General features: G+C 60.7%; 1 protein-coding gene across 2 annotated transcripts; it reads left to right on the forward strand.

Annotated features, from left to right (window-relative positions):
• Nucleotides 1–1,113: 1,113 nt before the first annotated feature.
• PRR5 (proline rich 5) lies at nt 1,114–27,843 on the forward strand (the record flags this gene model as incomplete). Of its 2 annotated transcripts, XM_079714321.1 has the most annotated exons (9): nt 1,114–1,247; nt 9,792–9,872; nt 12,354–12,402; nt 13,518–13,575; nt 18,343–18,434; nt 18,856–18,996; nt 22,515–22,650; nt 24,222–24,741; nt 27,239–27,843. In XM_079714321.1, the coding sequence occupies 8 exons, from the start codon at nt 1,114–1,116 to the stop codon at nt 24,695–24,697; spliced, it is 1,167 nt and encodes a 388-aa protein (XP_079570447.1). In that variant the 3' UTR covers nt 24,698–24,741; nt 27,239–27,843. The 2 variants fall into 2 exon arrangements, with proteins under 2 accessions (XP_079570447.1, XP_079570446.1); XM_079714320.1 differs by lacking the exon at nt 27,239–27,843 and having other exon boundaries at nt 24,222–25,202.

A 27,843-nucleotide genomic window follows, 5' to 3' on the forward strand; every position in this document is an offset into this window, starting at 1 on the left:
CCTCTCCCCCTCTGATTCACGCGGGAAGAATTTATAGGAATACATGAGGCGGGTGCTCTGGTGACACAGGCATTGCTTCAGGAAAGAAATGAAGGAAGTAGAGGAGGGCGGCAACACTGTCTTGCTCTGTCTGACGGAGGGGGCAGGGGGCAGGAGAGCCCCGTGGGGATCTCGGAAGCTGGAGGGAGGGGTGTCCTGCCGTGTGCTCAGGAGGCCTGTGTTAGGCCCAGCCTTGCCATTTGCCGATTGCATGACGTTGGGCAAGTTCTTTCACCCTCTGAGCTTCAGTTTCCTCAACTGGAAAGTGGGCTGAAGACCTCGACCCAGTCTTCATGATAACCACGGAGGAGTCTGTGTCCACGTGGCGGGGTCCTGAGGGATCTGTGTGGGCACAGCCTTTGTGGGGAGGGATGGCAAGAAGGGGGAAGATAAACACTGCACTAGGGGTCTGGGAGGGGGCACGAAGCTGAGCACCGTGTGGGTGCACCGTGTGGGTGTGGCCGCAGGAGCCGGCGCTGGGTGGGTGCTTGGGGTTGGATTGTGCGGCCGTCCGTGTTGGTTTCCTGTGGGCACTGGTGGCCCTTGGAAGGACAGAGGGGGCCAGAGTGCGACCCCAGGAGGGCGGACTCGGGTTGCCTGGGGGAGGAGGGGCGAGTGGGATGCGGCGGCTGAGGCCGCGGAGGCCCAGGCCCCGCCCCCAGCTCGTGGCCACGCCCAGCTTGGTCCCGCCTCGGCGCACGCCCTCTTCCTTGAGGCCCCGCCTAGGCTCCGCCCCTCTCCTGCTCCGCCCCCGGGGCCTACCATGCTCCGCCTCCGGCCCTGAACCCCGCCCCCGGGCCCCTTTAGCGCCGAGTCCGCGCTACCGGCAGCGCTCTGGGAGCATCACGCTGCGGCCGCTCCGAGCAATGATTAACCTGGCGGGGCGGCCGGCGCAGGGCCCGGGGCGGAGGCGTGGGGCCGGGGCGGGACCCTGGAGGGCCGCTCGGCTTCCTGCTTTTGCCCAAGTCTCCTCGTAGAGGGCGCCGCAACGGCCGGGGCCCGCGGCGCGGCGCGGCGTGGCGCAGGGCGAGGTGCCGGGCGCGCGTGGGCGCGGAGCCTGTCGCCGGGGTCACCATGAGGACTCTCCGCAGGTTGAAGTTCATGAGTTCGCCCAGCCTCAGTGACCTGGGCAAGAGAGAGCCGGCCGCCGCCGCGGACGAGCGGGGCACGCAGCAGCGCCGGGCCTGCGCCAACGCCACCTGGAACAGGTAAGGCCGCGCCCTCCCGGCCGGCCCGCGGGCCGCTGGCCCCGGGTCCCAGAGCCAGGGGAGGGGGAGCCCTGGAGCAGGTCCGCGGGCGAGGGCCGGCCCCCAGCGAGGAACTGTGCTGGGGGCAGCGCGGCACTTTACAGTTTGTAGAGAACTTGTTCCGCCGGAGTTGTGCGGACGGGAAGGGAAGTTTAGTGCAACGTGTTTCTAGAACGGAGGGACGAGACCGTGGACCCGGGGCTGGTCCCAACGCGCCTAGCTGGTGGGTGGTGGGGTGGGCCTGGATCCCGCGAGCCCGCCTCCCCCGCCCTCCCCCCGGGGTCTTCCCACGTCTTCGCTCCAGTGCTCATGGCAACCTGGGAGGTAAATAGAGCAGGAAGTATTTATCCCATTTCGCAGATGAGCCTCGCGGGCGCAGTCTGTGGGTTGCCGCTGCGCTTCCTGTTCTGCGTTTAGGTCCCTTTGGTCGGCGGTGGGCGGGTGGCTTTCCCTTGAGCGGCCCCCTGCCCTCGCAGCTGTCAGCAGGGGTGCAGCAGCTGCCCGGCATTCTTTAGACGACCCTCCCCCCGCGGGCCCTTCCCAGACAAGCAGGGGCGTGGGAAGTCCCACCACCCCCTCCCACTTTGTTTGAAGAGCAAGGCTGGGGATCTCCGGAAAAGAGACGATTTATTTAGTGGGATTCCCCACCGTGTTTGCTCACGAGCCCTTTTTCAAAATAGCTATTTCCACCGAAAGGAAAATGGGAGGGCAGGAGAAGAGAGTAGGGCAGGCTATCCAGGGGGCTGTGGATGCTGCCCCCATCACCACACACACCTGGCAGTGAAACCCTGCCAGATGCTCCACCGTCTGTGGTCTTGGCCACCAGAAAACCAACTGTCAATGTGGACACTCATTTATTCTGTTCATCAGTCGTTTCATGAGCGTCATGGTGGGCACAGGGCTGCCAGCTTGAGACCCTCCTCTGTGCACTAGGCAGGACGCCGTCGTCCAGTCACGTGCTTTTCTTCCGTCCCCTACCAAGTTGCGAATTGCTTGAGTGCTGGGACGAGCCTGCCTCAGTTTCCCTATCGGTCAGCGGGCATGCACATTCCTTGTTACGGGACTGGTGTGGGAACAGAAGGAAAGACTCTCGTTGGCTAATCTCATCAGCCCAGTGACTGCATGCTGCCTTAAGAGGCGTTTCCTCCTCTCGCAGAATTGCGGAGAGAAGCGGTCTCCCTCCTCGTTTCTCTGCCGTGGCTTAGTGCAAGGAGCCAGACAGACTCAGTTCAAATCCCAGCTCTGCCTCTTCCCTACTTCGTGGCCTTGAGCAAGCTGTTTAGCCTCTCTGGTCCTTAATTTCCTTTTCCGTAAAATGGGCCATTGTAGGGATTAAATGTGCAGATCTGTATTAAAGTCCTCAGCACGTGCCTGGCGCGTGGTAGGGCCTCCGTAACTTATATTTCAAGCTCAAACTCCTGCTGGGGACAAACTCATGTCAGGGAGGGCCTGTAGGGACAGGGTTTGGGGGGGCCCCTCAGGCGTCTGCTGGTTCCTGAGCTTTCACCAACAGCAGCTTTCTCCTGCTGTGGTTGGCCCTGCTGGGGGGTCTCCAGGCAGAGGTGGGGGCACCCTCGGGTAGGCTCGGAGTCTTCTGGAGCTCAGGGAGGTGCCTGTAGGGAGAGGCCACCTGGGTCCCCCCCACTGCTTCTCACTTAAAGGAACTTTCAAACTTCAGTGCCATCTGTACCTTGGCCGGGCAGACTGCAGGGGAGCAGCCCGGCCCACAGCTGGCATCTCTAAGGCTCCGAGCCGCCCAGCCCTTGGACCCACGTCAGCTCCGCTTGCCATGCTGCACTCCTGTGTGCCGGGCCCCTTCATGGCCCTTGGTGTACCTCCTAGCCCAGGGAGGGAGTTATGACTACCACGCCCCATATAGAGGTGGCAGAGGGGGATGCAGAGAGGACCAGGAAGCCTGCCCGTGTGGACGCCGCAGAGCGGAGCCACTGCTCTCCCTGGGCAGAGGGGGCCCTGAGCCAGGGGGGGGCAGTGCCTTCCCCGCCAGCGTTCCGCAGGTACCATGGGGAGGTCGGGGCCTCTTCTGGTTGCTGCCTGCCTGCCCAGCTCCGATCCTTGCAGTGCTCCCTGCCAGGGGCCCCCAGGCCACAGCCTTGGAGGGCGGGACAGTACAGGTCCTGCCTTGCTAGGTTGTAGACTCCTTATTTTGAGTCCAAGATGACCCCTCTTTTTCCATGTGACCACGTTAGTTTCCCAGGGCAACCGTAACAAATTGCCACAAACTTGGTGGCTTAAAACAACAGACATTCATTCTCTCACAGTTCTGGAGGCCAGAAGTCCAAAATCAAGGTGTCGCCAGGGCCTCGCTCCCTCTGGAGGTTCCAGGGAAGGCTCCTTCCTGCCTCTTCCAGCTCCCAGTGGCTCCTTGGCCTGTGGCTGCATCACCCCGTTCTCTGCTTCTCTCTTCATCTGGCCACCTTCTGTGTCCAAATCTCCCTCTCCTTTCTCTTAGAAAGTCATTGGGCCACCTAATGTAGGGCCCACCCTAAATCCAGGATGATTTCGTCTCAAGATTCTTAACTAATTACATCTGCAAAGACCCTGTTTCCACATAAGCTCTGGGGTAGCAGGTGGACATGAATTTCTAGGGGACACTATTCATCCCACTACAGTGGACCCTGGGTCCAGCCCCTAAATTCCTTGTGCCTCTGTTTCCTCATCTGGACATGGGGCAAAATACATAGCTTGCTCCTGTGATAGTGGAATCCATGCACTCACCTAGCCACTCATTCATTCGTTCATTCATTCACTCTCCGGCACTGGTCCGAGCAGGTGGTGTTCATCGCTGGGAAGAGGATAAACCAGGGGAACGCAGGTGCTGACCACACACACATGGGGCCTGGGCTCCCTTCTGCGCGTTCGCAGGGCAGGTTTGAGTGCTGGGTGTCAGGCTGCCGGCCGGCTGGGCCACGCTTACAAACCGGAAACTAGAACAGAACCGTCAGAAGCTGTTTCCTAAGCCCCTGCTGCTGCTTTACGGGGCGGGTTTGTCCCCCATGCCCGGCCCAGTGCTGGCACTGCAGAGGGGAGGGCGCAGGGCTGGCTTAGAAGGCTCACCTGTCACTCCCACCTGGAGCCCCTGATCCCCTCCCTCCCGAAGGGCCCGGGCGTGGCATGTTGTCTCCCTGTCTGTCCCAGTTTTGGCCCCAGTTAGCTCCTCGCTGGGTGTGCACCCCACGCGTGTGCAAGGCCTCCAGCTGCACGAAGGTCATGTTCTTGAGCTCAGGGGCCAGCTGAGGGGCGGGCAGGAGTCCCCTGTACCTGCGTTTGGGCCAGAGGGCGTAGACCATTAGGGAGCCCTACTCCTTGCCAGGCCTGGATCTGCCTGAAGGCCTGAGGCTTGGCGAGCCTGGCGCCCACCCGCCTTCTGGCTGTGAGAGCAGAGGCCCCGCGCAGGTGGAGCGCGCGCCCTCTTGTTCCCATGGGACCACCTCCGAGGCCGGGCTGGTGGTCCTTAGCATCCAGATAGAGAAACTGAGGCCAGAGAAGGAGAGGGACTTGACCGAGAGCCCCTGCTCACGTTCAGTCTGAACCCTGGCCTGACTTGAAGCCGCTGCCCAGGGACACGTGTGAGTTGGTGTCTGCTGGGGCCGGGCGAGGCGGGGGTTGGTGGTGAGAGCCCGAGGTGCAGCCCTCCCTCCTCGTCTGCTCGTCGCTGGTCCTGGACGGGGCCACTGTTGGCCTGAGCCCACAGGGCGTCCTGCACCTAGATCTCCTACGGGGCCGTGATTGCTCTATCCCCGGGACGGCGGTGCCCACCGACCCCAACCTGTGCCGGGCCCTGTCCCAACCCCAGGCGTGGAGGAGCTGCTTTCATCCCTGCAGTGGCCTGCAAGGTGGGACTTGGTACCCCCATCTTGCAGATGAGGATACTGAGGTCCAGAGGTGCGGGGACTGCCCAGGTCTAAGTCCAGAGCTTCTGCCACCACCTCATGGGGTCTCAGGGGCCGGAGGAGGTTGGCTGAAGCCCTCAGGGTGACCGGTTCGTTGGGAGTTGGGGGGGGGTGGAGGCCAGCGGGGGGCCGGTGCTTGGCTTCCCGGCCAACCCTCACGAACAACTTGCTCTGAGTTGGGCCTGGGTCCTGAGCCTCCTGCCGCTCTGAGGCGGTCTAGGTGTGGTCAGCAGAGTCATGGCCCTCAAAGATGTCTGGGAATCTGTGAATACATTCCCTTACACGCAAGAGGGACTTTTCTGATGTTATTAAGTAAATGACCTTCAGATGGGGAGATGGTCCAGGTGGGCCCAGTGTCACCACAAGGGTGCTAATGGGAGGGAGGCCCAGGGGTCAGAGTTCAAGAAGGAGACGTGAGGATGGGAACAGAGAGGTTGAGGACACCGCACTGCTGGCTGTAAGGATGGAGGGAGGAGTCCTGACCAAGCTGGAAAAGGCCAGGAAATGGACTCTGCCCTGGAGCCTCGAAGGAGCCGCACCTTGATTCTAGCCCTGTGACACTGACAGAGCTTCTGGCTTCAGAGCTGTAAAAACCCAACTTTTGGCTGCTTTGCAGCCGCTGTGTGTGGGCTTTGGTTACAGCAGCCAGAGGACACTCATATGCTGGGCTTCCCTCCCTCCGCGCCCTGCGCCCTGGGCCCTCACTTCTCCCACCTAGCAGTCGGGGCTCAGGGCCATCCGCTCTCCACCTCCCGGCCCCCAGCCCAACGTGCAGAAGCTGGCCTCCAGCTGGACGGGTGGGACTGTGCAGCCAGGCAGCCACGGGGGCGGCGTGGGCACCCCGCTGTCCCCCTGCAGCCTGTCGGGACAGGGGGGTCAGCGCAGTCGGGCATCTGCCTCCCTGGGCAGGTGGGGCTCTGGAGAAAAGCTCTGAGTTCTTGCCTGGAGCCCAGGGAGGAGCAGGGGTGGGAACTGGGGGGCATGTAAGCCAGGGCCAGGGCACTGAAAGCAGGGTGAGCGTGATGCCGGTTTGCCGAGGAGCAGGAGAACGGCCCGCAGGCCTGAGAGTGGTGCCCTCAGGTACCCGCATCTGCCAGAGGGTCACCTTGAGGCCCAGCAGGGGGTGGGATTGGTGCCTGCCTCCCCTGTGCCTTCACCTGGGCGTGAAGAGGAGGCCCGTGGATGCTTCCCCCGGGGCGACCGGAGCAGAGCGATGCAGGGCTTCATCTCTCAGGGCTGGCCGTGGCCCCCTGGGATAATGAGGAGGATGTTGGAGGCCCTGGGCCGGAGTTGCACTTCTGTCTGGGGGGATAAGTCACATGAGGGCCTCTCCTCTCCCCACCCCTCCTCCTCTCTCTCCCACGGCTCACAGCAGGGCTTTGTTATTGACCCAACTTGGACTTTGGAAAGAAGGTGGAACCTCGGCTGCAGAGAAACGGGAAGGAGCGGGGCCTTGCCTGTCCACCAACCCCAGGTTGAGCAGCTGTGGGGGGCGGGAGGACTGTGGGCCCCGGGCTCCCTTCTGGCCCTGCCAGGCATCAAGCTGTATGACTCTGGGCCATCCGCTGGCTTCTCTGAGCCTCAGTGTTTCCTTCTGCAGCCTGGGCTGTCACAGTCCCTACCTCATGGTGTGGTTAGAAGGAGATGGAGAAAGCCCGGGACAGATGGTTGAGCCATGGTGGATGCTTCCGGGGGCACATATCCTGCCCCCCTGCCCCCCCGCAGTCACTGCTGATGATGCCATGGCACACGTAACCCCACAGGGGCTGTGATTACAAGTCCCATTGTACAGAGGGGGAAACTGAGGCACTCATGGTCTGGTCTCCAGAGGCCGGCAGCAGGGAAGCCCAGAGCTGGGATTCAACCCCAGGCCCGTACCTGAATAAGCCTCGGGGCTGGAGGTGGGAAGGGCAGGGTCAGGGTCCACCAGGGTGGAGGCTGGCCTGGGTGGGGGTGTGGATAGGAGAACTCAAGGGTGACCCTAGGGCTGGGGGGAGTGGGGCCTAAGTGGTAAACCAAATAGACCTCCCCTCCCCCCAAAGAAGCCGGGATCAAATGCTCTCTGCACACAGGTGTGAAGGGGGAGGGACCTGACCTCTCGGTGAGCCCCAGGGAGACGGAACAGCAAGGATGAAGGCCCTGACGCAGGGGGAGGCCAGTGCTGCTCAGACCCAGGGGACTTGTCCAAAGAGCCCGTCTTCCCATCCAAAACTGTGGGTTAAGGTGCCTCTGGGCTGGGGACCAGAGTGGGCTGCGCTCCCTCCAGAAGGTTTTACTGGAGGAGGAGGGAGGAGGGACTTGGAAAGGCTGGTGAGAAGAGCAGGGCCAGGCCTGGGAGGCTGATGAGGGTCCCCCACGCTGTCCCCTCAGCCTGATGGAGGCCTGGTCCCCAGGGAGGACTTGGCAAGGCCCCTCTGAGCCTCAGGAGGGGCCGGGCCCACGGGACCATGCTCAGGATGCCCCATTTGCCAGCTCCCAGGCTCCTGCAGGTTTGGGAGGGTCTGACCTCTGCCCCCAGCAGCACCCAGGCTGGGCGTGAGTCCCCATCTGTTAGGATTTCAGGGTGGCAGCCATTAGACTTCCCGTCAGACTGTTTTCCTTTTTTTAGTCTGTAAATGGGGAACAGCCTCACTGTGACTGTTCCCCTGAGCCCACCAGGCACTTCTGACAGGCTGAGCAGAGACCTGGCCGTGACCACAAACCAAGGCTCGGCGCTGGCCGGGCTTTCATCCTGACAGCAACCTGGGGGCGGGCACATTCGCGGCCTCCATTTCACAGGCAGGAAACAGAAGTTAGAGGGCGTGTGTGCCTGGACATGCGAATAAGCAACATTTCAACACCAGGTGCCTGGGTAGTCAGGCGTCGTCGTCGGGTCAGGTGACAAGGCCTCTGGCCTGGCCGGGTCGGGACCAGCTGTGGACCCCTGGGGCACGTCCCTGCACTGCTCAGAGCTGCCTTCACCCACCTGGGATGCGGGGCCCTCACCCTGCCCTGCCCCTTCCAGGGTGCAGAGCTGGAAGGCCTGCCCACACCTGGCTCCTGGGGAGAGGGGGCAGCTGTTGGGTGAGCTCTGTGGCCTCCCAGAGCTTGGTCCCTCTGAGCCTCAGTTTCCTCATCTGCAAAGTGGGCGGCCAGTCCATATTGCTGGGAAGGGTGGAACTGGTGAGAGCAGACAGAGGCAGCAGGAGCTTGGTGGCCCCCGCCTATTCCATGATGTGAACGGCAGCATGTGTCCAGCTGTCCCTGTACACCAAGAATCACACAGCTCTTCTGCAGTGGTGAGTTTAGAGCAGCAACCCAGTCCTGAGTGGAGGGTGGTGGAGCCACCCAGACCTGGTTCTCACCCTTGGGAGCTTATGGCTGGTGGTGAGGGCTAACATGAAAGTAAATCGGCAGAGTGCCAGGACCTGAGTCTGCACGGGGAAGGGAGGCAGTCAGGAGGGCTTCTGGAGGCAGCGGCCTCTGAGCCAGAGCTCCAGTATGAATAGCTACTTGCCTAGTAGATAGCATAAGGCCCCCCACCCAGGTAGGAAGGGCAGTGGGTACAAAGACCCTGAGGTGTGGCTCCCCTGGCAGCTCCAGTACTCTGTGAGCATTGGGTGCCCAAGAATGCGGGGATGGACCATTCCAGACGAGCCTTGAATGCCACATTCAGGCCTTGGGCTGTACCTGCAAGACCCAGGGCAGGGGCCAGTGAGTGCAGTGAGGAGGTACCTGTGCGATCAGAGGTCAGGCGAGCGTGGAGGAGAGAGAAGGGTGCAGCAGAGATCTAGGGGGTAGAGATTGGTGGGGCTTCAGGATCTGTTGGCTCTGGAGGGCCAGGGAGAGTCAGGATGAATTTCACCAGATAACTACCAGGCTGCCCCTTTGAGCCAGGTGAGAGCACACAGTCATAAACGGCACAGGGCCCTGTGCGCGGAGGTTTATAGATAGCCGTGGGAACCAATCAATCAAACGAATCACGGATAAACGTAGGTGCACACTGACAAGTGTTGTAAACGCTGTGACCTCCTGTGACCTGAAGGAAGGATCCACGTAGACGGGAGTGGGGGGTGAGGGTGGGGACCAAGCAGAAGAGAGGACATGTGCAAAGGCCCTGTGGTGAGGGCAGCTTCCCCAGCGGGGCCAGGTGCAGATAACACAGGTACCCAGTTCAGTGAGGCAGGCGCTGGCTCACGGGCACCTGGAAGCACAGGGTGAAAAAGCCAGTTGGACTTGGTTATGTTTGGGTGTGCGAGAGACCATCAGAGGCTGACCCCTAGTTTCCGGCCTGGGGGCAGAGGGTTCAAGAACATGGGAAGGGAGGCAGAGTGTGTGGAAGGTAACCCAGGACAGCCTGGAGAGGTGACCGGTGACAGGCCTGGCGCTCCAGGGAGGCTGGGGCTGGGAGCCCAGCATCTGGCGCTCAAGGTGGGAATTGAGGCTCTGGGGCAGATGGGGTCCGATGGGGCGGCCGGTCCCTGTACTCCAGGCCTGCCTTCGAAGCGAAAGGACTGGCGCCCTGCTGACCGGGAGGGGCTCCGTGGGAGAGGGAAGGAGGGGAGGGGTCTTGGGGCCTCTGGACAGCAGCGCTCTTCTTCCCTCCCCCACGCAGCATTCACAACGGGGTGATTGCCGTCTTCCAGCGCAAGGGGCTGCCCGACCAGGAGCTTTTCAGCCTTAACGAGGGCGTCCGGTGAGTGGTCATTTGTCCCATCCAGGCCTGGGTCTATAAGTGGTGGGAGGGCTGTGCCAGGTGGAAGGCCCGCTCCCCCCACCTCGTGGGTCCACCAGCCTCAGGTTCCGCCTTTAGAGCCCAGGTGGGTGGTGACCACCACGTGGACCTTGACCCCAGGCCCTGTCCTGTGGCCTTCACCCCTACCCTCCTGAAGACTCCTTTTCAGGGGAAACAGAGAAGGACTGGGACAGTGGCTCAAGATAACACCCACATGCCCCGCTGGTGTTAAGCATCACAAAGCGTATTTGTTCTGTTAAAAGAGGAAGGACTGGAACTTCCCTGGTGGCGCAGTGGTTAAGAATCCGCCTGCCAATGCAGGAGACACGGGTTCGAGCCCTCGTCCAGGAAGATCCCACTTGCCACAGAGCAACTAAGGCTGTGCGCCACAACTACTGAGCCTGCGCTCTAGAGCCCGCGAGCCACACCTACTGAGCCTGCGCGCCTAGAGCCCGTGCTCCTCAACAAGAGAAGCCACCGCAATGAGTAGCCAGCACACCACAACGAAGAGTAGCCCCCGCTCGCCGCAACTAGAGAAAGCCTGCGCGCAGCAACGAAGACCCAATGCAGCCAAAAATAAATAAATAAAGTTAAAAAAACAACAACAACAGAGGAAGGACCCACCTGCCTAATGATGGGCCTGTTGTTCCCAGAAAAGCAGTCACAGCCCCGCCGAGTACCCCTCATTTCCTGTGAATAGCTGAGAATTGAGCGCTTGTGAAGGGGCCCAGGATGGACCAGCTTTGAGGGAATCTGCGAAGCCAAGGCATTAGTCCTGCATTTTAGTGGAGGAGGCTGAAGCTCAGAGAGGTCGAGAGACTTGCCCGGGGTCACAGCTGCTGCAAGGGGGCATTTCCTACCTCTGCGCCCTTTCCCTCACGCCCTGGCCTGTGCCACCCTGTCCCTACAGCAAAAGAATATCTGGGAAAAATAGGCAGCAAACCTCCTCATCAGCTTGGGGCAGGAGTAAAAGGGTAATTGGGGCAGGGTCCCCCCACTCCAACCCTAAATGGCTAAAATGGCCCTTACAGACATAAACTGAGGCCCAGGGAGGGAAAGGGGCTGCCTGAGGTCACAGCAGGGGCTTGTTGCTTCTCCCAGGCCTGATGTGTGTGACCGTTCCAGGGGGGTCCTGCTTTTTTTGGGCTCATGTGGCCACTCAGGGGTGGGGCCCCAGGAGCCCCATTTTCCTAATACGCCTCTGCATCCCTTGGCTTTGCCCAGCCACGAGCAGGGCAGGGGATGCTGCAGAGTCACAGGACTGATGTCTGGCCGTCATTCTTGTTTTCTGCCATTTTATATACGTGTGTGTGTGTGTGTGTGTGTGTGTTGTTTCGTGTATTCACAAAGTTGTGCAGCTGTCTTTAATTCCAGGGCTTTTTCATCACCCCAAAAGGACACCCCATATTTATAGACAGGTAGTCCCCATTCCTCTCTCCCCCCAGCCCCAGGCCACCACCAAATAGATATAGATATAGACATAGATTTTTTTTTAAGATGGTTTATCCTTTTACAACATACACTTCAGTGGTATTTAGTACGTTCACAAGCTTGTAGAACTACCACTATTTAATTCCAGAACACTTTCATCACCCACCCCCCAAAAAAGCCTATACCCCTTAACGGTCACTCCCTGTGACCCATCCTCCCCCAGCAGCCTCTGGCCGATACCAGTCAACTTTGTCTCCAGGGATTTGCCTGTTCTGGACATTTCATATAAATGGAGTCGTACTACGCGCGTGTGGCCTTTTACATCTGGCTTCTTTCACTCAGCGTAATGGTCCTCCGTACTCGGGGGTCATCCCGGCTGGGGCAGGTTTCAGCGCTTCATTTGTTTTTATGGCCAGATAATATCCCATTGTGTGAAAAACACCACTGTGTTTCTCCAGTCATCTGTTGACGGACATTTGGGTTGTTTCTACCTTTTGGCTGTTATGAACAGTGCCGCTGGGAGAATCTGTGCAGGAGACCTTGTGTGGATCTGCGGGTTTCACTGCTCTCAGGTCTGCGCCTAGGGGCGGAATTACTGGGTCATATGGCTCTACCTTTAATTTGAGGAACCGCCCAGCTGTTGTGCACAGAGACTGCACCATTTTACATTCCCACTAGCAGTGTATGAGGGTTCAATTTCCCCACCTTCTCACCAACACTTGTTACTGCCCGGCTTTTGTTTTTTCTGCCTGGGGTTTTGATTCTAACAGCACTAGTGGAGGTGAAGTGCCATCTCGGGGTTTGGGTTTGTGTTCCCCTGGTTACTCATGATGGTGCATCTTCCCACGTGCTTATTGGCCATTTGTGTATCTTTGGAGAAATATCTAGTCACGTCCTCACATCACTGGGCTAAGGGGGTGGGCCTCCCGCTGCAGGTGGCCCCCCAGCCCTCGCTGGCACCGTGGGGTCTCTGACTCCTGCCCTCCCTCTGCTCTGCCCTCCCGCCCACAGGCAGCTGCTGAAGACAGAGCTGGGGTCCTTCTTCACGGAGTACCTACAGGTGGGTGCTCTTTGCTCTCCTGCGGGGTTGCTTCCTGAGCTGGCCAGAAAGGGCGGGGGTAGGGGCCACTGGCTCCCGGTGGGTACGTGGAGCTCTGGGTTCAAGGTCTCCGCCTGGCCATGACTCAGTTTCCCCCGTCTAGCCAGTGTGGGTTGTTGGGTAGGTTATACGATGAGACGCAGGTGAGGACTCACCGCTCTGCCTGGCACGTGGCGCGGCTCGAGGTCAGTTTTGTGATGAGTTGTCCACCTCCTCCTGGAGCATCAGTGTGGGTCCCCAGAGCCCACGGATGGGTCATCGACAAACGCCAGGGCGCTGAGCCGCGTGATGATGCTGTCAGTGTGGCACCAGTGTTGCCGAGGCTGAGCTGTCCCAGGCGCTGCAGCCACAGGATTGCAAAGTGGATGGACACGTGGAACCCTGGGGCTCGGGGAGGAGAGAGGACCCCTGAGGTCGCACAGGCAGGAAGGCCGAGGTGCTGCAGGCAGGGGCATCCTCACGCAGGCTCGGAGTGCCCACTCTGCTGGGAGAGGGTGAGGTGAGGACCAGCCTGCGGCTCCTCCCATCCTGTGGGTTTAGGGTTGTTTTTTTTTTTTTAATTTAACAGCTTTATTGAGGTGTAATTCACCTACCATACTGCACACCCACTGGAAGTGTGCAATTCAGTGGTATTTAGTATATTCACAGAGTTGGGCAACCGTCCCTGCTAATTCCAGGGCTTTTTCATCACCCCTGAAAGGAAACCGCATGTTTATAGATAGGTAAGCCCCATTCCCCTGTCCCCCAGCCCTAGGTCACCACAGGTCTGTTTTCTGTCTCTCTGGATTTACCTGTGTGGACATTTCACGTCAGTGGGGTCTGAAGCAGGAGGCCCAGGCCTGGCCTGTCTCTTGGGGGCGATGAGGGTGGGGTCCCTGCACCACCTCCCATCTGGGACAACCTGGTTGGGTCAGTTGCCCGCGTGCGCCCGGGGAGCTGAGGTTCCAGCTCTGCAACAACTGGACTGGGATGTGGGTGAGTCCTTCCCCCTCTGGGCCTCGGCTGACTGTTGGTGGAGCCGTGGGGGCCCTGGGCACCCCTGGGGTGGTGACAGCATCTCCACGTGTGCCTTGCAGAACCAGCTGCTGACAAAAGGCATGGTGATACTGCGAGACAAGATCCGCTTCTACGAAGGTGAGTCTGGTGGCCCACGGCCGGGACTGGGTGCCAGGCCACGCTGCTTGCAGGTGTGGCCGCTGAGAACCATGGCCTTACCTGGGCTCCACCTGGGGCTCTGGGTGGGTGGTGTGGCCCTTCTGGTCGAGAGAGTCCAGAGGGGCAGAAGCAATGCCTAGAGGGCAGCAGGGCTGAGATCTGACCCCGGGAGGGGACCCTGCTGGGAAGAGCATCTGCCTCCCATCTTGCTGGGGCCCAGGAGGGCTGAGGGATGTCTGGGAGAAGGCCCCTGCTTCACCTCACTGCCCATGAGGCCTTCTGGCCCCCGTGAACCCTGTCCCAGCAGCCTGGGAGAACCCCCATCAGGATCTTTGAGGACCAGAGGGGAACTGGTCTAGACCCGGGGGAAGAGGTAGAGCTGGAAGCTGCCGCCTGGAAGACCAGCTGATGTGGGCTCCCTGCCAGGGTTTGGGGCCCAGGCTTGGTGCGGGGCCTTCTGGGCAAGTTTTCTCTTTTAATGCGCATACCCACCCTGTGAGGCCTTTGGGTCACTGTACCCATTTCACTGCTGGGGGACAACGCAGCGATGGCCCTCAACTTGTCCATAGCCACAGTGCACGTAAGGGGTGGAGGTGGGATTCGAACACAGGGCATCCCGACTCCAGAGCACACCCCCTTTGCCCTTCTAGGGGCAGGTCCACAAGTCACAGCTGGCCTCGCTGCCCAGCTCGGGCCTCAGCAAGGAGAGGGAGGGTCCTGGCTGGCCGCTGTCTCCTTCTGCCAGGCCCAGAGCCCTGGCAGGATGTGCCCAGTCCCGGAACCCTTGGGCTCCCTGTGTCCATGGGCTGGCGGTGACAAGTACTGCGTATACACCTCCCGGCAGGAGTGAGTTGATGTAGAGAGAAATCAAATTATGGGGGAACGCAGCTCAAACCGACACATCTTGCTACGGGCCCGCTGTGTGTCAGGCCCTGTGCAGGTCACAACCCTCCCTCTGTGTGCCAGGCACCGGCCCCCGCACGTCCTCACCCTGTGCTGGGCTTGTCCCGACAGTTTCCATTGCCTGACTCCTAGATCACCCCACAACCCTGTGAAGAAGGTTCCATTGTTGTAGCCACTGAACACTTGGGGATGCCGAGGCACAGAGGGGCTGAGTAACTCGCCTGAGCCACACAGCCCTACCTGGCAGCCTGGCTCCCGAGCCTGCACTCCTCTCCCTGCTGCTCCAGATTCCTCCTCGAGTTCTCAGTGACCCCGGAAAGCACGTGTCTTAGCCCATTTCACAGAGGCAGAGACCGAGGCCTGGGGTGCTCAGCATAACTCAAGAGCCATGTGTCCTGTGTTCCTCCTGCACCGCCTCTGCGTGTGTCGGGGGGAAGCAGCCAAGGCAGGAGCCTGAGAAGGGCTGTGAGAACCACAGACGTGGGGGCAGGAGGCACAGGCCGTTGGGGGTCTGAGTGGGCTTCCTGGAGGGGGCAGCACCAAGCCAGCAGGAGGATTTGCTGGCGGAGGTTCCCTCGCACGCCCCCCTCTTGACTCAGCACATTCCGGCAGTGCCTGCCCTCCCACCAGCTCCGGCCCAGGGGAGCTGGGACCTTAGGAGAAGAGGCGCTTTGTGTGGCTTGGTGGAGTCCTGCCCGCAGTGGCCGTGTCCGCCAGGCCACCCAGGAGGGAGCACCGACCCCATCCAACCGCCCTTGGCCTCAGGGACAGGCACAGAGCCCCAGGCTGGGGGCCAGAGGGCCCGGCCTCCAGTTCCCATCCAGCCACAGACTGTCATTTCCCTCTGTCCCCACCTTAGCACAGGGGGTTAGACAGGTTCCACCCATGTGCTCACTACAGGTCAGGCCCCAGGTAGCCTTTGGGGACTTAGAGCTGGACCTAGGCCCTGCCTGGCAGGGGCTCACAGCCCAGCTGGGGACACAGACATGGACCAGACAGTGAGAGTCCACTGTGATGAATGTCAAAGTGAAGGGAAGCCCTGGGGAAGGAAGGGCTAGTTCCACCTTGGCAGTCAAGGAGGGCTGCGTGGAAGCGGCGGCCTTTGAGTCAGGCGTAGAAACATCTCTTCGAGAGGACATCTGCCCCCCTTCAGCCAATGCAGTGGGGACAGTGGCTGACATCACACCCAGCGGGGCTGCCTTGGGAGCTTCCCTTTTCTGCCTCCTACCGGGTCCCAGGGAGAGCTCTTCCTTAAGACTACTCCCTGCGTCCAGCCACGTCCTCAGCCCGTGCCTCTGCTGGAGGTGGTGGGTAGCCCCACGAGGGGCAGCCCAGGACATTGCCACCTGCCCCCCTCCAGTCTCCAGCAAGGCCTTGAACCCGAGCGCAGTGATTCCTGGAAGTGGGAGGCCTGGAGGGGCCTTGAGGTGGAGGCCTCCCTCCCTGGGGCCACATTCAAGGTGGTGGTTCAGTGGGCTCAGCTGCAGCAGGGGTAGCTTCTCAGCAGCCAGATGCTCTGGGACTCTGAGGGGGAACCCGGGGTTTCTGCAGGCTCCGGGCCCTGGGCTCTGCCTGTCCTGCAGGAATCCCAGCCTGTTAAGGTCAGGCCACCAAACTGCACTGCGACGGCCCTCACATGCTCGCCTCCGAGCCTGGCCACCCTCCTCCAAGCCCATGCTGTGGCCTTTCCAACTGCCCTGTGTTCACCACTGAGATCTGAGCTGAGATCAGCCTGGTGCATTCCCGTCACCAGGGCCTGCACAGTTGGACTGAAGAAAGGAAGACAGGCTGACCCACACCCCATCCTGGGAGAACCAGCTCAAGGGCACGCCCGCTGGGTGGTGTGGGTCCTCCTGAGCGTCAGTGCGGCCTCAGACCATGCGGGCCTGCTAGTCAGCGCCAGGCTAACAGCTGAGCACTTGCTACAGGGGCAGCTTTTGGCCTTTTGAGTGTGGACATGTTGATCACGCCCATTTTACAGAGGACCACACTGAGGCTCGGGCTGAGGGACTCCCTGGGGCCCCAGGGTGGGGCTTTGACTCCATGTGCTTGACTCACCCCTGCCGACCTTGGTGTCCCCAGACCACAGTTCCCAGGCAGCAGAGAGCCCAGCCACGGGACGGAGCCGAGCTTCCTGGCCCCTTGGTCAGCATGTGGCTCTGGCGGGGCGTGGACTGTACGACATCCCCTTTCCGCCCCACGGGCTGGAGAGCAGCCTGTGCTCCGCAGACGCCGCCTGGCCCACGCCCAGAGCCGCCCCACGGCCGCCCGGGGAACTGAGCTGCCTTTCTTCTCGCCAGTGATGGCGGGGACCTCAAGGGACCTTTGTATGCAGGCAGAGCTCCTCAGGTGGCGGACACCCACTGTCCTGGGTTCCATAGAGCCCGGTGTGGGGTGTGGACCCCCGGTCGGACGAGGAGCTGGCCGCCAGGCAGGGTGCTCCAGTGCCAGCAGACGGATGCATGGAAAGGTGGACCCGCCTTCTCCACGGTCGCCCCCACCAGGCTCCCCTCCCAGAGCCCGGCACCTACACAGACCCGGGGGCTTTATGGGGGGAGGGGCGTGGGGGGCTTAGAGCCCAGGAAAAGGGAGCACAAGAGGCAAAGGCCCTTGACCGGCCTCCTGGTTCCCATGGAAACCTTGAGGAGTTGGGCACGGGCGGTGCGCTCCGGGAGGCTGGCCAGCCCGTGGCCCTGGCCCCTCCACTCCTTGAGATGCCCACCACCACGGCCGTGTTTCTCCAGCCAACTGCTAGTCTGGCTTCCAGGTGGGGTCCCGCCAAGCAGCAGAGGCCTCGGCGACATGTCCCGGAGGCCTGCTTATCCTGACCCAGCAGCCTTTCATCCCAGCTCTCCGCTCCTTCCAGGCAGAGGGGCTGAGGGTTCAGCACTTGGCGTTTCCTGGGGGAGCCCAGAGCTGGCTGGGGGGGCACCTCAGCTGTCCCCACCCCCAGGGTCTGTCCACCTTGTGACTGGGGCTGCTGCTTCCCCAGAGCCGGCAGAAAGGCCTACAGAGCTTGTCCAGATGACTGCTTTCCACACGTGTACTTCCATGGTTCATGTGCCAAGGGTGTCAGTCCACCAAGCAAAACGGTCCTCCTGAATTAGCTTGGATATCACCTCCTCCAGGAAGCTCTCCCTGCGTGACCCCCTCGTACCTGGGACAATTGCTGCTGTTGGATGCGGTTTCCCTGGCTCCCCAGATCCCACTCCAGGCAGCCTGGGTGGTGGGAACCCAGACCCTTGAGGGAGAGACCCGCACCTCTCTGAGGCTCAGGCACTTCATCTGCCCGGTGGGGGTCACTCCTCCCTCGCCAGGGTGGCTGTGCACTGTCCTGCTGCCCTGTCACGTGGTGGGACTGGGGTAGTTTTGGGCTCAGCTGGGTCCCTAGTGCCAGGCCTGGCACAGCGTAGCTGCTGCGTGAATGTCTGTCAGGTGGACAGAGGGACAGACCAGTGGGTGGGCGGAAGGACGGGGAGGGCGGATGAGACAAGGGTGTGAGTGGAGCGCCTGTCTGGCTGTGCCTATAGGGCTGGTGTGCAGAGGAAACGGACCCACCGGCACCTCTCTGCCCCAGGCCCTGCTTCATCCCCTTTCCTCCTGTCAGCTCTGAGGGGTTCGCCCTGCTACAGCCCCATTTTATTAGTGGGGCAGCTGAGGCTCGGTGGGGGTGAAGCTGGGCATCCGGGCCCATCGCCCTGGCAGGTGGGGGGCGCCCTCCAGGGCCCGGCCCTCAGATCCCACGTCCTCCTGCTGCCAGGAGAGGTGACTCGCGACCTGGGAAGGCGGGAAGCATCTGCCAGCGCCCGTTGGGGGTCATGGTGACAGTCCCTGTGCCCACAGGACAGAAGCTGCTGGACTCGCTGGCAGAGACCTGGGACTTCTTCTTCAGCGATGTGCTGCCCACGCTGCAGGCCGTCTTCTACCCGGTGCAGGTGAGCGGCTCCTGGGCCACAGGGACAGCCCATCCCAGCCTGGGGGTGGGCACACCTCTGCCCTTGTTGCCACGTGTGGGCCATCTGCGCCTGCGCTCGCCCCCAGACCTCCCAGAACCTGCTCCCCACCCCCGAGATGGGCATAAGGACAGCTCCATGCTCAGAGCCTTGGGAAGCCCTTAGCAGCACCCAGTAGGCCGTGCCCGGCACGCAGTAGGGGCTCTGTGCGTGACAGTCACCCTTCCCCTGCCTGAGGGAGCCGCGTGGGGCCCTCTCTCCGCACAACGAGGGTCATCTGGGGAGGAGGACGGGGTGGAAGGGGGCCTGGGGGTCAGTGGTCCGCCCCTGTATCTGGCCCCGGAACTGGTGGGGGCAGGGGAGCAAGGGTCTCCCGTGATAGCGGCGGCCCCCACGTCCGCAGGGCAAGGAGCCGTCGGTGCGCCAGCTGGCTCTGCTGCACTTCCGGAACATCCTCACCCTCAGTGTGAAGCTGGAGGACGCGCTGGGCCGGGCCCACGCCCGCGTGCCCCCCGCCGTCGTGCAGATGCTGCTGGTGCTGCAGGTGGGCGGGGCCGGGGCCCGTGGGGGCTGCGCTCAGCCCGGTGACGGGCACAGGCAGCGCGTCTCAGGCCAGGCTCCCCGGAGACAAGAGCCTGCGATGTGGATGTGGGGCCACGTGACTTCTCAACGGTGGGCGAGGGCGGGGGGAGGGACTCCCAGGAGAAACCTGGGAGCGAGAAGGAAGCAGCGGGGGCTGAGAAGGAGCTGGACGAAGGTGTGGGTTCGTTCACAAGAAGGCCAGCCCGGGAGCCCACAGGGAGCCCAAGAGTGTGGACGGAGTGTCCCTCCAGGGCAGCGGGGCCAGGCCTTTACTCCCCCATCGGTCAGTCACTGGGGTTGGGGGCCACCGCCTCCCACTCCCCACAGCAGTTCCAGACATTTCTGAAGGACCTTTCTGCAAACTGCTGCACCCTAAGCCCTGTGGCGGGCACAGCACCCTACAGTTTGCCAGCCTATCTCACTGTCACAGCACCAGGATGAGCACCATCAACCACCCCATTTTACAGGTGGGGAAATAGAGTCCTCGCTTGCCTGGAGCTATGATGGCCAGGAGCCTGGCCTTCCCTGAGGCTGACAGGCTCCAAACCCTGTTCATTGTCCTGAACCCACCCATGCACGCGCAAGTCCTTCTAAATTTATGTCTGTGAGGTTGGTCCTGGGGCCCAGGGCAGCTGGTTGAAGATTCCAGAGCAAAGAAGGGGCGGATGAATGTGGACGTTAGAAAGGTCGAGGGGCTACACTCGGTGGGAGCCGGTGGTCATCCTGGCGGCCACACAAGGCAGCGACGGGCGGGACATTGCATCCCTCCGCCTATTTCCTCCTCTGTGTGATGGAGTAAGACCACCTACCTGGCAGGGCAGGTCCAAGGATAATGAGGAGAAATCGACACAAAGTCCTCCATGGTGCAGGGGGCATCCTCTTGGGGGCAGGAAGTGATGAGGCTGGGATTTCAAGCCAAGGAATAAGGTCTCATCTTGATCCCTGGGTGGCGGCCAGGCCCGGGTGGTGCTGCCCCCTGGTGGTCGCTGTGCCTCATGCAGCTTCTGGACTTGGCCCCATTTTCCCCCAGTGTCCTTCAACCCCTCCTGGATGCGACCCCTACCCCCAACCTCAACCCTTTGTTCTCGCCTTGGCCTCCACTTTGAATGGCCTTGTCCCAGCCCTGCGGTGAACTTTTCCCCACTGTTTTCAAGTCCCAGATGGATCTGAGGTCACACCTTACTGGTCAGCATATCTTTTGAGGGCCTACTATGTGCCCCATGCTTCACCTGCCAAATCAATGTTCCTTCTCACGGGGGTCCCAGAAGCTGAGCAGCAGGCCTGCATCTGAACGTACACAAATAATGCAGCCCCAGGGCCCCCATTTCCTCACTGTGCAATGGGGAGCAGAGACCAGACATCAGAAACAAATTCTGGGAATGAAGGGACATAAAGTTTGTGAAACGCCCAGCACAACTCAGCAGTAACGTCGTCCTCGGCACTGTTGCTGGGGGCGGGGACGGCTCCTTCAGGTTCATCTGGATGACTGCCAGGGGCACCCCCTCCTTGTCCAGACACAGCTGGATCCATGGAGTCTGTAGTGATGTCCCCTCTTTCGTTTCTCATATTAGTCATTTGGGTCTTCTCTCTCTCGTTCTTAGTTGGTCTGGCTAGAGGCTTGTGGATTTTATTCATCTTTTCAAAGCTTTTGGTTTTGTTGATTTTCTCCATCCATTTTTCTGTTTTCAATTCCGTTGATTTCTGCTGATTCTTATTTTTTTCCTTCTGCTTCATTTGGACTTAATTTGCTCTTTGTCTCGTTTCCTAAGGTGGAAGCTTACATGACTGACTGTAAACTTTTTATATTCTAATGTATCCATTCAGTGCTGTAAATTTCCCTCTAAGCACTGCTTCAATGCATCCTGATAATTTGGACGTTGCGTTTTCATTTTCATTTAATTCAAAATATTTAAAAATTCTTCTTTGACCCCTGTGTCATTTAGAAGTGAGTTGTTTAATTTCCATGTGTTTGGGGGTTTTCAGTTATTGTGTTATGGATTCCTGGTTTAGTTTCTTCGTGGTCTGAGAGCAGACATTGTACGATTTCTGTTCTTTTAAATGTGTTGAGGTGTGTTTTATGGCCCAGAATGTGGTCTGTCTTGGAGAATGTCCGACGTGAGCTTGAGAGGAATATGGATTCTGCCATTGGACAAGTTGTTGATAGATGTCAAGTATATCCAGTTGATGGATGGTGTTGTTGAGTTCATCTGTGTCCTTCCTGATTTTCTGCCTGCTGGATCTATTTCTGAGAGGGGGTTTGAAGTCTCCAGCTAGGAGAATGGATTTCTCTGTCTCTCCTCGCAGCCCCATCACTTTTTGCCTCCGTAGTTTCCTGCTCTGTGTTAGGTGCGTACACATTAGGGATTGTTATGTCACCTCGGAGGAGTGACCTCTTTATCATTAGGTAATGACCTTCCTTATCCCTGATAAATTTCTTTGGTCTGAAGTCTGTCCTGTCTGAAATTGACAGGGCTACTCCTGCTGTGGTCTGTGTTAACGTGATCTGTGATCCATGATCCGTGTTATCACATATAATCCTGCACTCCCTTACTTCTCGTCTGTGTGTGTCTTTAATAGTTTAAATGGGTTTCTTGTAGGCAGCACAGTGTGGGGTTCTCGCTGTCTTGAATCGTCATTTAACATTAACCTGGGTGTATCTTGTTTCTTAACTGCTGGCAGCCCCTTGAGGATGATTCATTCGTTCAGAGACATCATTCATTCAGCAAGCACTCACTAAAAACCTGCTGTGTGCCCCGCCCTCTGCCGGGGGTGCTGGGAACCCAGAGCTTGCCTCCTGGTCAGCTCACAACTGAGTGGACGAGACCACGGCTGTCCCGTGGGCAGCCTCATTTCCAGGCTTTGGCTCCAGTGAAATGGGAGGGGTGGAAAACCCTTCAAAGCTCTGAATGAGGGGAGGTGTTGGGAGGAGCTGGACGGTGCCTGGCAGGGGAAGCAGTGTGGGAGGGGGAGGGGCGGCTCTATCAAATGGATGGGCCTTGACCGCTCAGCTTGCATACAGACCTGGACCTGGGCCTGGCCCAGGGGGCAGCCTTTCCTGCCTACAGTGCTCCTTGGGGCGAGGGAGTGAGGGTGCGGGTCCAGGTGAATGAGCTTGGCCCCCCAGGACTGCCCAGAGCTTCTGGGAAGCCAGCTCACAGAAGGGGACACACAACTGTCCCGAGGGGGAGGTGCAGGGTGCCCAGCCTAATTTGGCCACAGACCCCTTTCCCGCAGGCGTCTTGGTCTCCCAGCCACACCGGCTCCTGTGTGCAGCAGGCAGCCACGAGGGCGTTAAAGCAGGAGGGTGGCTCAGAGGCCCCAACCCGAGAGACAGCTGGGAAGGGAGAGTGTGGGGCCAGGACCCCGGGGGAGGGGGAGGGGGAGGACGCTCTTCGTGGTGGCCTTTGAGCTAAGCACGGCTGGGCTAGGGAGGCAGGGAACAGGCCGACCGGCGGACCCCCGCACCCCTCCCTCTTGCAGGGGGTGCACGAGTCCCGGGGAGTGACCAAAGACTACCTGCGCCTGGAGACGCTGATCCAGAAGGTGGTGTCGCCCTACCTGGGCACCTACGGCCTCTACTCCAGCGAGGGTGCCTTCACACACTCCTGCATCCTGGGTAGGGGTCGCCTGGGCGTGGGTGGGAGCAGGGTGACCCCTGGCCCCATCCACCTCTGCCCGGGCTGGGGCCCAGGCCTCCCAGGGGAGTCATGCAGAACCAGATGTGCAGCCACGGCAAACCTGTCCTGAGCATCCACCGGCAGTGATGTGTGCGGGGCACTGGGCAAAGGGTGGGTCACGTGGGGTCCCTCCTTGAAGGGCTGACGTCACAGTGGTGCTGCAGTGACTCCCCTGAGAGCCCGGCAGAGGCCCCCGCATCCCCCATGGAGGTCACATCCGAGCTCAGTCCTGAAAGTCAGGAGTTGACGAGGGAGAGGACCCAGCACGTGCAAAGGCCCAGAGCCCAAGAATTCCTGGCTTACTTGGGGACTCACGGGGAGTGTGGAGGGGTTGTGAGGTGGGCATGGCTGGGCGTCCTGGGGCTGCCTGGCCCCGTCGGTTCGTTCAGCACTGTAAACTGAACACCTACTCTGCGCCAGCCCCTGTTCTTGGTCCTGAGGGTTCAGCAGAGACCAAGCCTCACCCTCATGAGCTCTTCTTGTCCACCAGAGGAGGCAGACCAATGAGTAAACCATCCCCAGATGAGTGCCCAAGGGGACCAGTGCCCAGGTGACATGAGGGCCATGGGCGGGGAGCTCAGGGAAGGCCAGACTGGGAGCTGAAGGGCAGGGAGGATCCAGGCCTGGGAAGAAATGCATGAAGAGAACCAAGGGGACAGCGGTACGAGAGCTCATCAGGAGTGTCCCCTCGTCCAGAGGGCCCACCCACCTGCAGGTATAAAACCTGCCCAGCTAGCATGTCCCAGCTCAGGCAGGGCTCCAGCAACTGGAGGAACTTTGAGGTCTGTGTGGCCCTGGACACCGAGACCCCTGCCAGGCAAAGAGGGAGCCTGTCTGCTGTGGTCCAGGACGGCCCCTGGTTCATCCCGCTCAGCCCTGCCACCTGGTGGTCAACTCTCTGGAACTGCAGGGTCCTGAGTGGGAGCCTGAGACCTGCCCCTATATCCGTCCTCTCCCACCCCCGGGGTCACCCCCCACACTCGGAATAAACCCCAGCCCTGACCTCACGTGCTGCCCCATCCGGGCACTTGCCACTGCCCGACCTGTGGCCCACCCAGAGGGGTTTCTAGTCCCCCACACACACAGTAGGACTCCAGCTCTGAGGACAGGGGCTGTGTCTGCCTAAGAAAGTGCTGGCATGCAACAAGTGCTTGGGTTTGTTGACTTTCCGCAGGTGAGGAAACTGAGGCACGTGCACAGGTCACTGGCAAGGTGCATGTTTGAACCCAGGCGGTTGACTTGAGGCCCCCCGCCCCCATTCCAGGCTGAGAGGCCGGACCGAGGAGAGAAGGAGGTCACATAGGGGTGGACCTAGTATCAGCTGGGGTGGAAACCCTGACTCCCCTCCAGGCTGCCCCAGCAGGATCTACACCGGTCGGGCTTTTCCCTGTAGTGGTCCCTTCATGCAGAGCTGGGCGCAAAGTAGGTGCTTGCAGTGGGTGTTCCCTAGCATCTGGCCAGCCCCACCCTGGCCCCATGCCTGATGTCCTGTCTGTCTGTCTGTCTGCAGAGAAGCACTTCCTGCGCCGCTCCCGATCGGGGGACATCCTGGCCAAGAACCCGGTGGTGCGGTCCAAGAGCTACAACACGCCGCTGCTGAACCCCGTGGCGGAGCACGAGGCCGAGGGCGCGGTGGCCGGCGGCACGGGCATCCGCAGGCACTCGGTCTCCGAGATGACGTCCTGCCCTGAGCCCCAGGGCTTTGCTGACACACCCGGCCAGGACCCTGCTGGGACCTTCAGACCCTCCCCGGCACCCCCGTCGGGGCCCTGCCCCAGCAGACTGTACCCCCTGGCGCAGCCCCCTGAGCCTGGCCCAGGCCCGGCCTGCAGCTCCCCAGCCTCATCCAGCCCCGAGAACCTGGTGGACCAGATCCTGGAGTCGGTTGACTCGGATTCGGAAGGGATCTTCATTGACTTTGGCCGGGGCGGTGGCTGTGGCACGTCTGAGTCTGAGGGGGCAGGGAGCCGGCAGAGCGTCGTGTGACCCAGGCCTTGTGTTTTTACTGACCCCGCGTGTACGCCTGTGCGGTGCGTGAGTGCGAGAGTTTTCTACTCTGTCCCGTCCAGTCCCGTCGGCCTCAGCCACTGTGGCATTCCTGAGTCTTTGTCGAAAAGACCGTCGCCGCCTGAGACCCCGAGACCCCGACACCTTTGTTCTGGGGCGTCAGGGGCTCAGCAGGTGCAGGGCAGCCTCCTGTGCGTGGAGCAGGCCTGGCTGTTCCCTGCGCCCCAGCCTGCTCAGCCCTCCAGTGTCCACACCATGGAGACTGTGAACCCCTCAGCTCGGCCAGGCCCCCAGAGAGACCCCCAGGGTCAGTGGCAGAACTGCCTCCCCGCCCCCCGCTCGCCTCGGGCCACAGCGTGACCTCCTGTGTGCACCTCTGTCCCAGACCCTCCACGCAGCCTGTCCTCGCTCGGCCTGGGGTGGCCGTGGGCGGGAAGCGGGTGGAATAAAACTTGTCTGCCCGGCTCTCGAGCTGTGTCTGCAATGCCAGGCCCCGAGGACGTTCTTCCAGGGTCCTCACCCTCGGGCTGCACCCGGCCTCACCGGGGTCTCCCCTTCCCACTCCCAGAGGGCACAGGTTCCCAGGGCCGGCTCTGGGCCTCTGGAGGGGGCCTTCCAGGCTGGGTGGGAGACCCCTGACCCCATTCCCAGGGCTCCCCTCTTGTGGAGTTAACCTTTGGTTGGAGGTGGGGAGTGGGTGCCCTACAAGCAGATAACAGGACAGACCCAGGACGCGTGAGCCGGCGATTGGGGGTTGCTGGGAGGCGGGTGATCGGGGAGGGGAGGTGGGCGCCTGGTGAGAAGCGTCAGCCCACGAGGGTCTGCAGGGGGAGCCACCTGGGGGGACAAGTTTCTCCTGTCTAGTGGGAAAAGCGAGCCAGGAGCCCCTGCTCCAGCCCAGGGTGGGGTGCACAGGGGACGGCAGGGTAGGAGCGAAGCTTTGTGGTCTGATCTGGGGATGCACTGACTGCACGGGGCCTCGTGGCTCCTCAGCACTGGGAAGGTGCCAGGGGCGGTGGCCGAGAGAGCAGAAGTGAGCCAGCCTCAGAGGAACCAGGTGTGGGGCATGGGGCCGGAAGCCTGTCCCTGGTCTGAGGACCAACAAGAATGTGGCCACTCAGCTCCGCTGATGGGGCTGAGATCCCTGAACTGCCCTGCTTGGCTCCCAGCTCCCTTATGGAACCCAGGATAGGCCTGGGACCGGCTGAGCCTGGGATGGGGTGGGGAGCATTATGGGCAGGGTCCCCTCGAGACGGAAGGATGAGGCAAAGGGCGGAGGCTGTAGCAGGGGGCTGTCTGCCTGGGCTCTGTCCCCCCCAGCCCCCTGCGGCACTGGGCCCTGTCCTGCCCTCACCTCCCGAGTGTCAGGGGCTCTATCGTGGAGGTCTGAGCGCTGCCACCTCATGGGCTGCCGGGCCTGCTCTGATCCCTGGGGACTCTGCTGGCACCTGCTGGCACACGGCCCCACGCCCAGGCATGACCTTTGTCTGTGGGGGGCCCTGAGCTCTTTGACCAATCCCTCCACCCCGGGCGGAAGGGGAGCCCCAGACACCGGCCAGCCGTGCCTTCCCAGCAGTGGGAAGACAGAAACCGGGGGGGGTGGTGCTGAGCCTGGGTCCCGCAGCAGCTCCAGACACCCAGGCGGGGCCTCCGGCTGGGGCTGCCCCCGCTCCCCCCATAAAGGGGTGTCCCATCAAGGTGGGCTTTGAGTGTGTCGATGGGTTGCACCCACTCTTGTTGGAAAAATGTTTGAGGTACTCTACATCAAAACATCTTGCTATAAACTGGTAAATTATAAATGAAAAATCAGGACCAGGGAACACATAAATTCGGATAGAAAATCAGCTATTGCTGGTCCCCCAAATCTACAGAACCTTCACGTACAGACGTGTGGGCCTTGGTTTAAGATGAAACCCAGGTGTTCCATCCAAGAACCAAACCTTACAATGAAGGTCACATCACCGACCGTGTCTCACTTTGGCCACCAGGGAGCTCAGGCCAAGCCCCAAGCTAGCTGTGGCTAAGGCCGGCCTATGGCCCTGTGTCCACCCCACCGGCCTACCCCCCTCCCATCCCCGAGTTCTCTCTCCACCTCCTGTTTGCTGGGTGGAAACAGGGACTGTGCGGTCAGAAGCTTATGCAGTGCGGTTTTCTTTCAGGCCAGAGCAGAAAGAGACAGTGGATAAACTACATCTGCCTTGGAGGGACCAGAACCCGAGAGAGGCTCGGAGGTTTTAGCTCATGGGAGACCCCTCTGGAAGAAATGAATTTGTTATTAGCTCTTCTCCCCACTGGAAGGCAGCCCCATGTGGCCAGGAGTCCCCCCTGCCCTGTTCCCACTGAGCCCTCAGCCCCAGGTCAGTGCCCAGCACACGCTGGTTGCTCAGTTAACTGAAGGCTGATCCGGCCTCAGCATCAGCAGGGGAGCCGCCTTCAGAGGATGGTCCGTCTGCATCTCTAGGGGTGGGGTGCAAGAGACCAGCTCACTGTTTTTGTCTTTTTCTGGTTTATTTGTTGTAGGTCTTCCAGGAGACCCTGATGACTACGCTCGCCTTTGCCTCTCAGATGCAGAATCTCAGGCCAGTCCACGCATGCTGACGCTGGATCTGCATTTCAGCCAGATGCTGGGGGTCTGCGTGCTGTGAGCTGTGCTGGCTGTGCTCGGGTTCTGAGGCGGCTGTTCCGAAGGCATCTGAAATGGAAGGTCCCACTAAATAATCAAAGTCAACAGCACTTCAGGCGAAACAGCCAAAAAGCAGATTGCGGAACATCCCTTGTAGTCAGAGTAGGATGTCTGTCCCGTCCGTCCAGCAACCTGCAGCAGGGGTGCTCGCTGTGGAGAGGATGTGCTCACGGTGAAGGGGGTACAAGGGGCCACAGAGAGCTGCACGTCCAGGAGATCTGGGGGAAGTGAAAAAGATTTTATTAAAAAAGTACACCTGGGGACTCCCCGTCAGCACTGAGTGGGGGCCATCCTCCACCTCAGGCGGTCTTGACCTGCCCTGTGTATCTCCTTCGGGCGTCCTGGGAAGCCCAGGAACACAGTCTTAGAATAGTGTTTTCACAATAAAATGCATAGGATGACGAGGAAACCAGCTATGCTGGCGTACAACCTTGAAGGTCTC

This window comes from Hyperoodon ampullatus, assembly GCF_949752795.1.
Source record: "Hyperoodon ampullatus genome assembly, chromosome: 11".
Taxonomy (NCBI): domain Eukaryota; kingdom Metazoa; phylum Chordata; class Mammalia; order Artiodactyla; family Ziphiidae; genus Hyperoodon; species Hyperoodon ampullatus.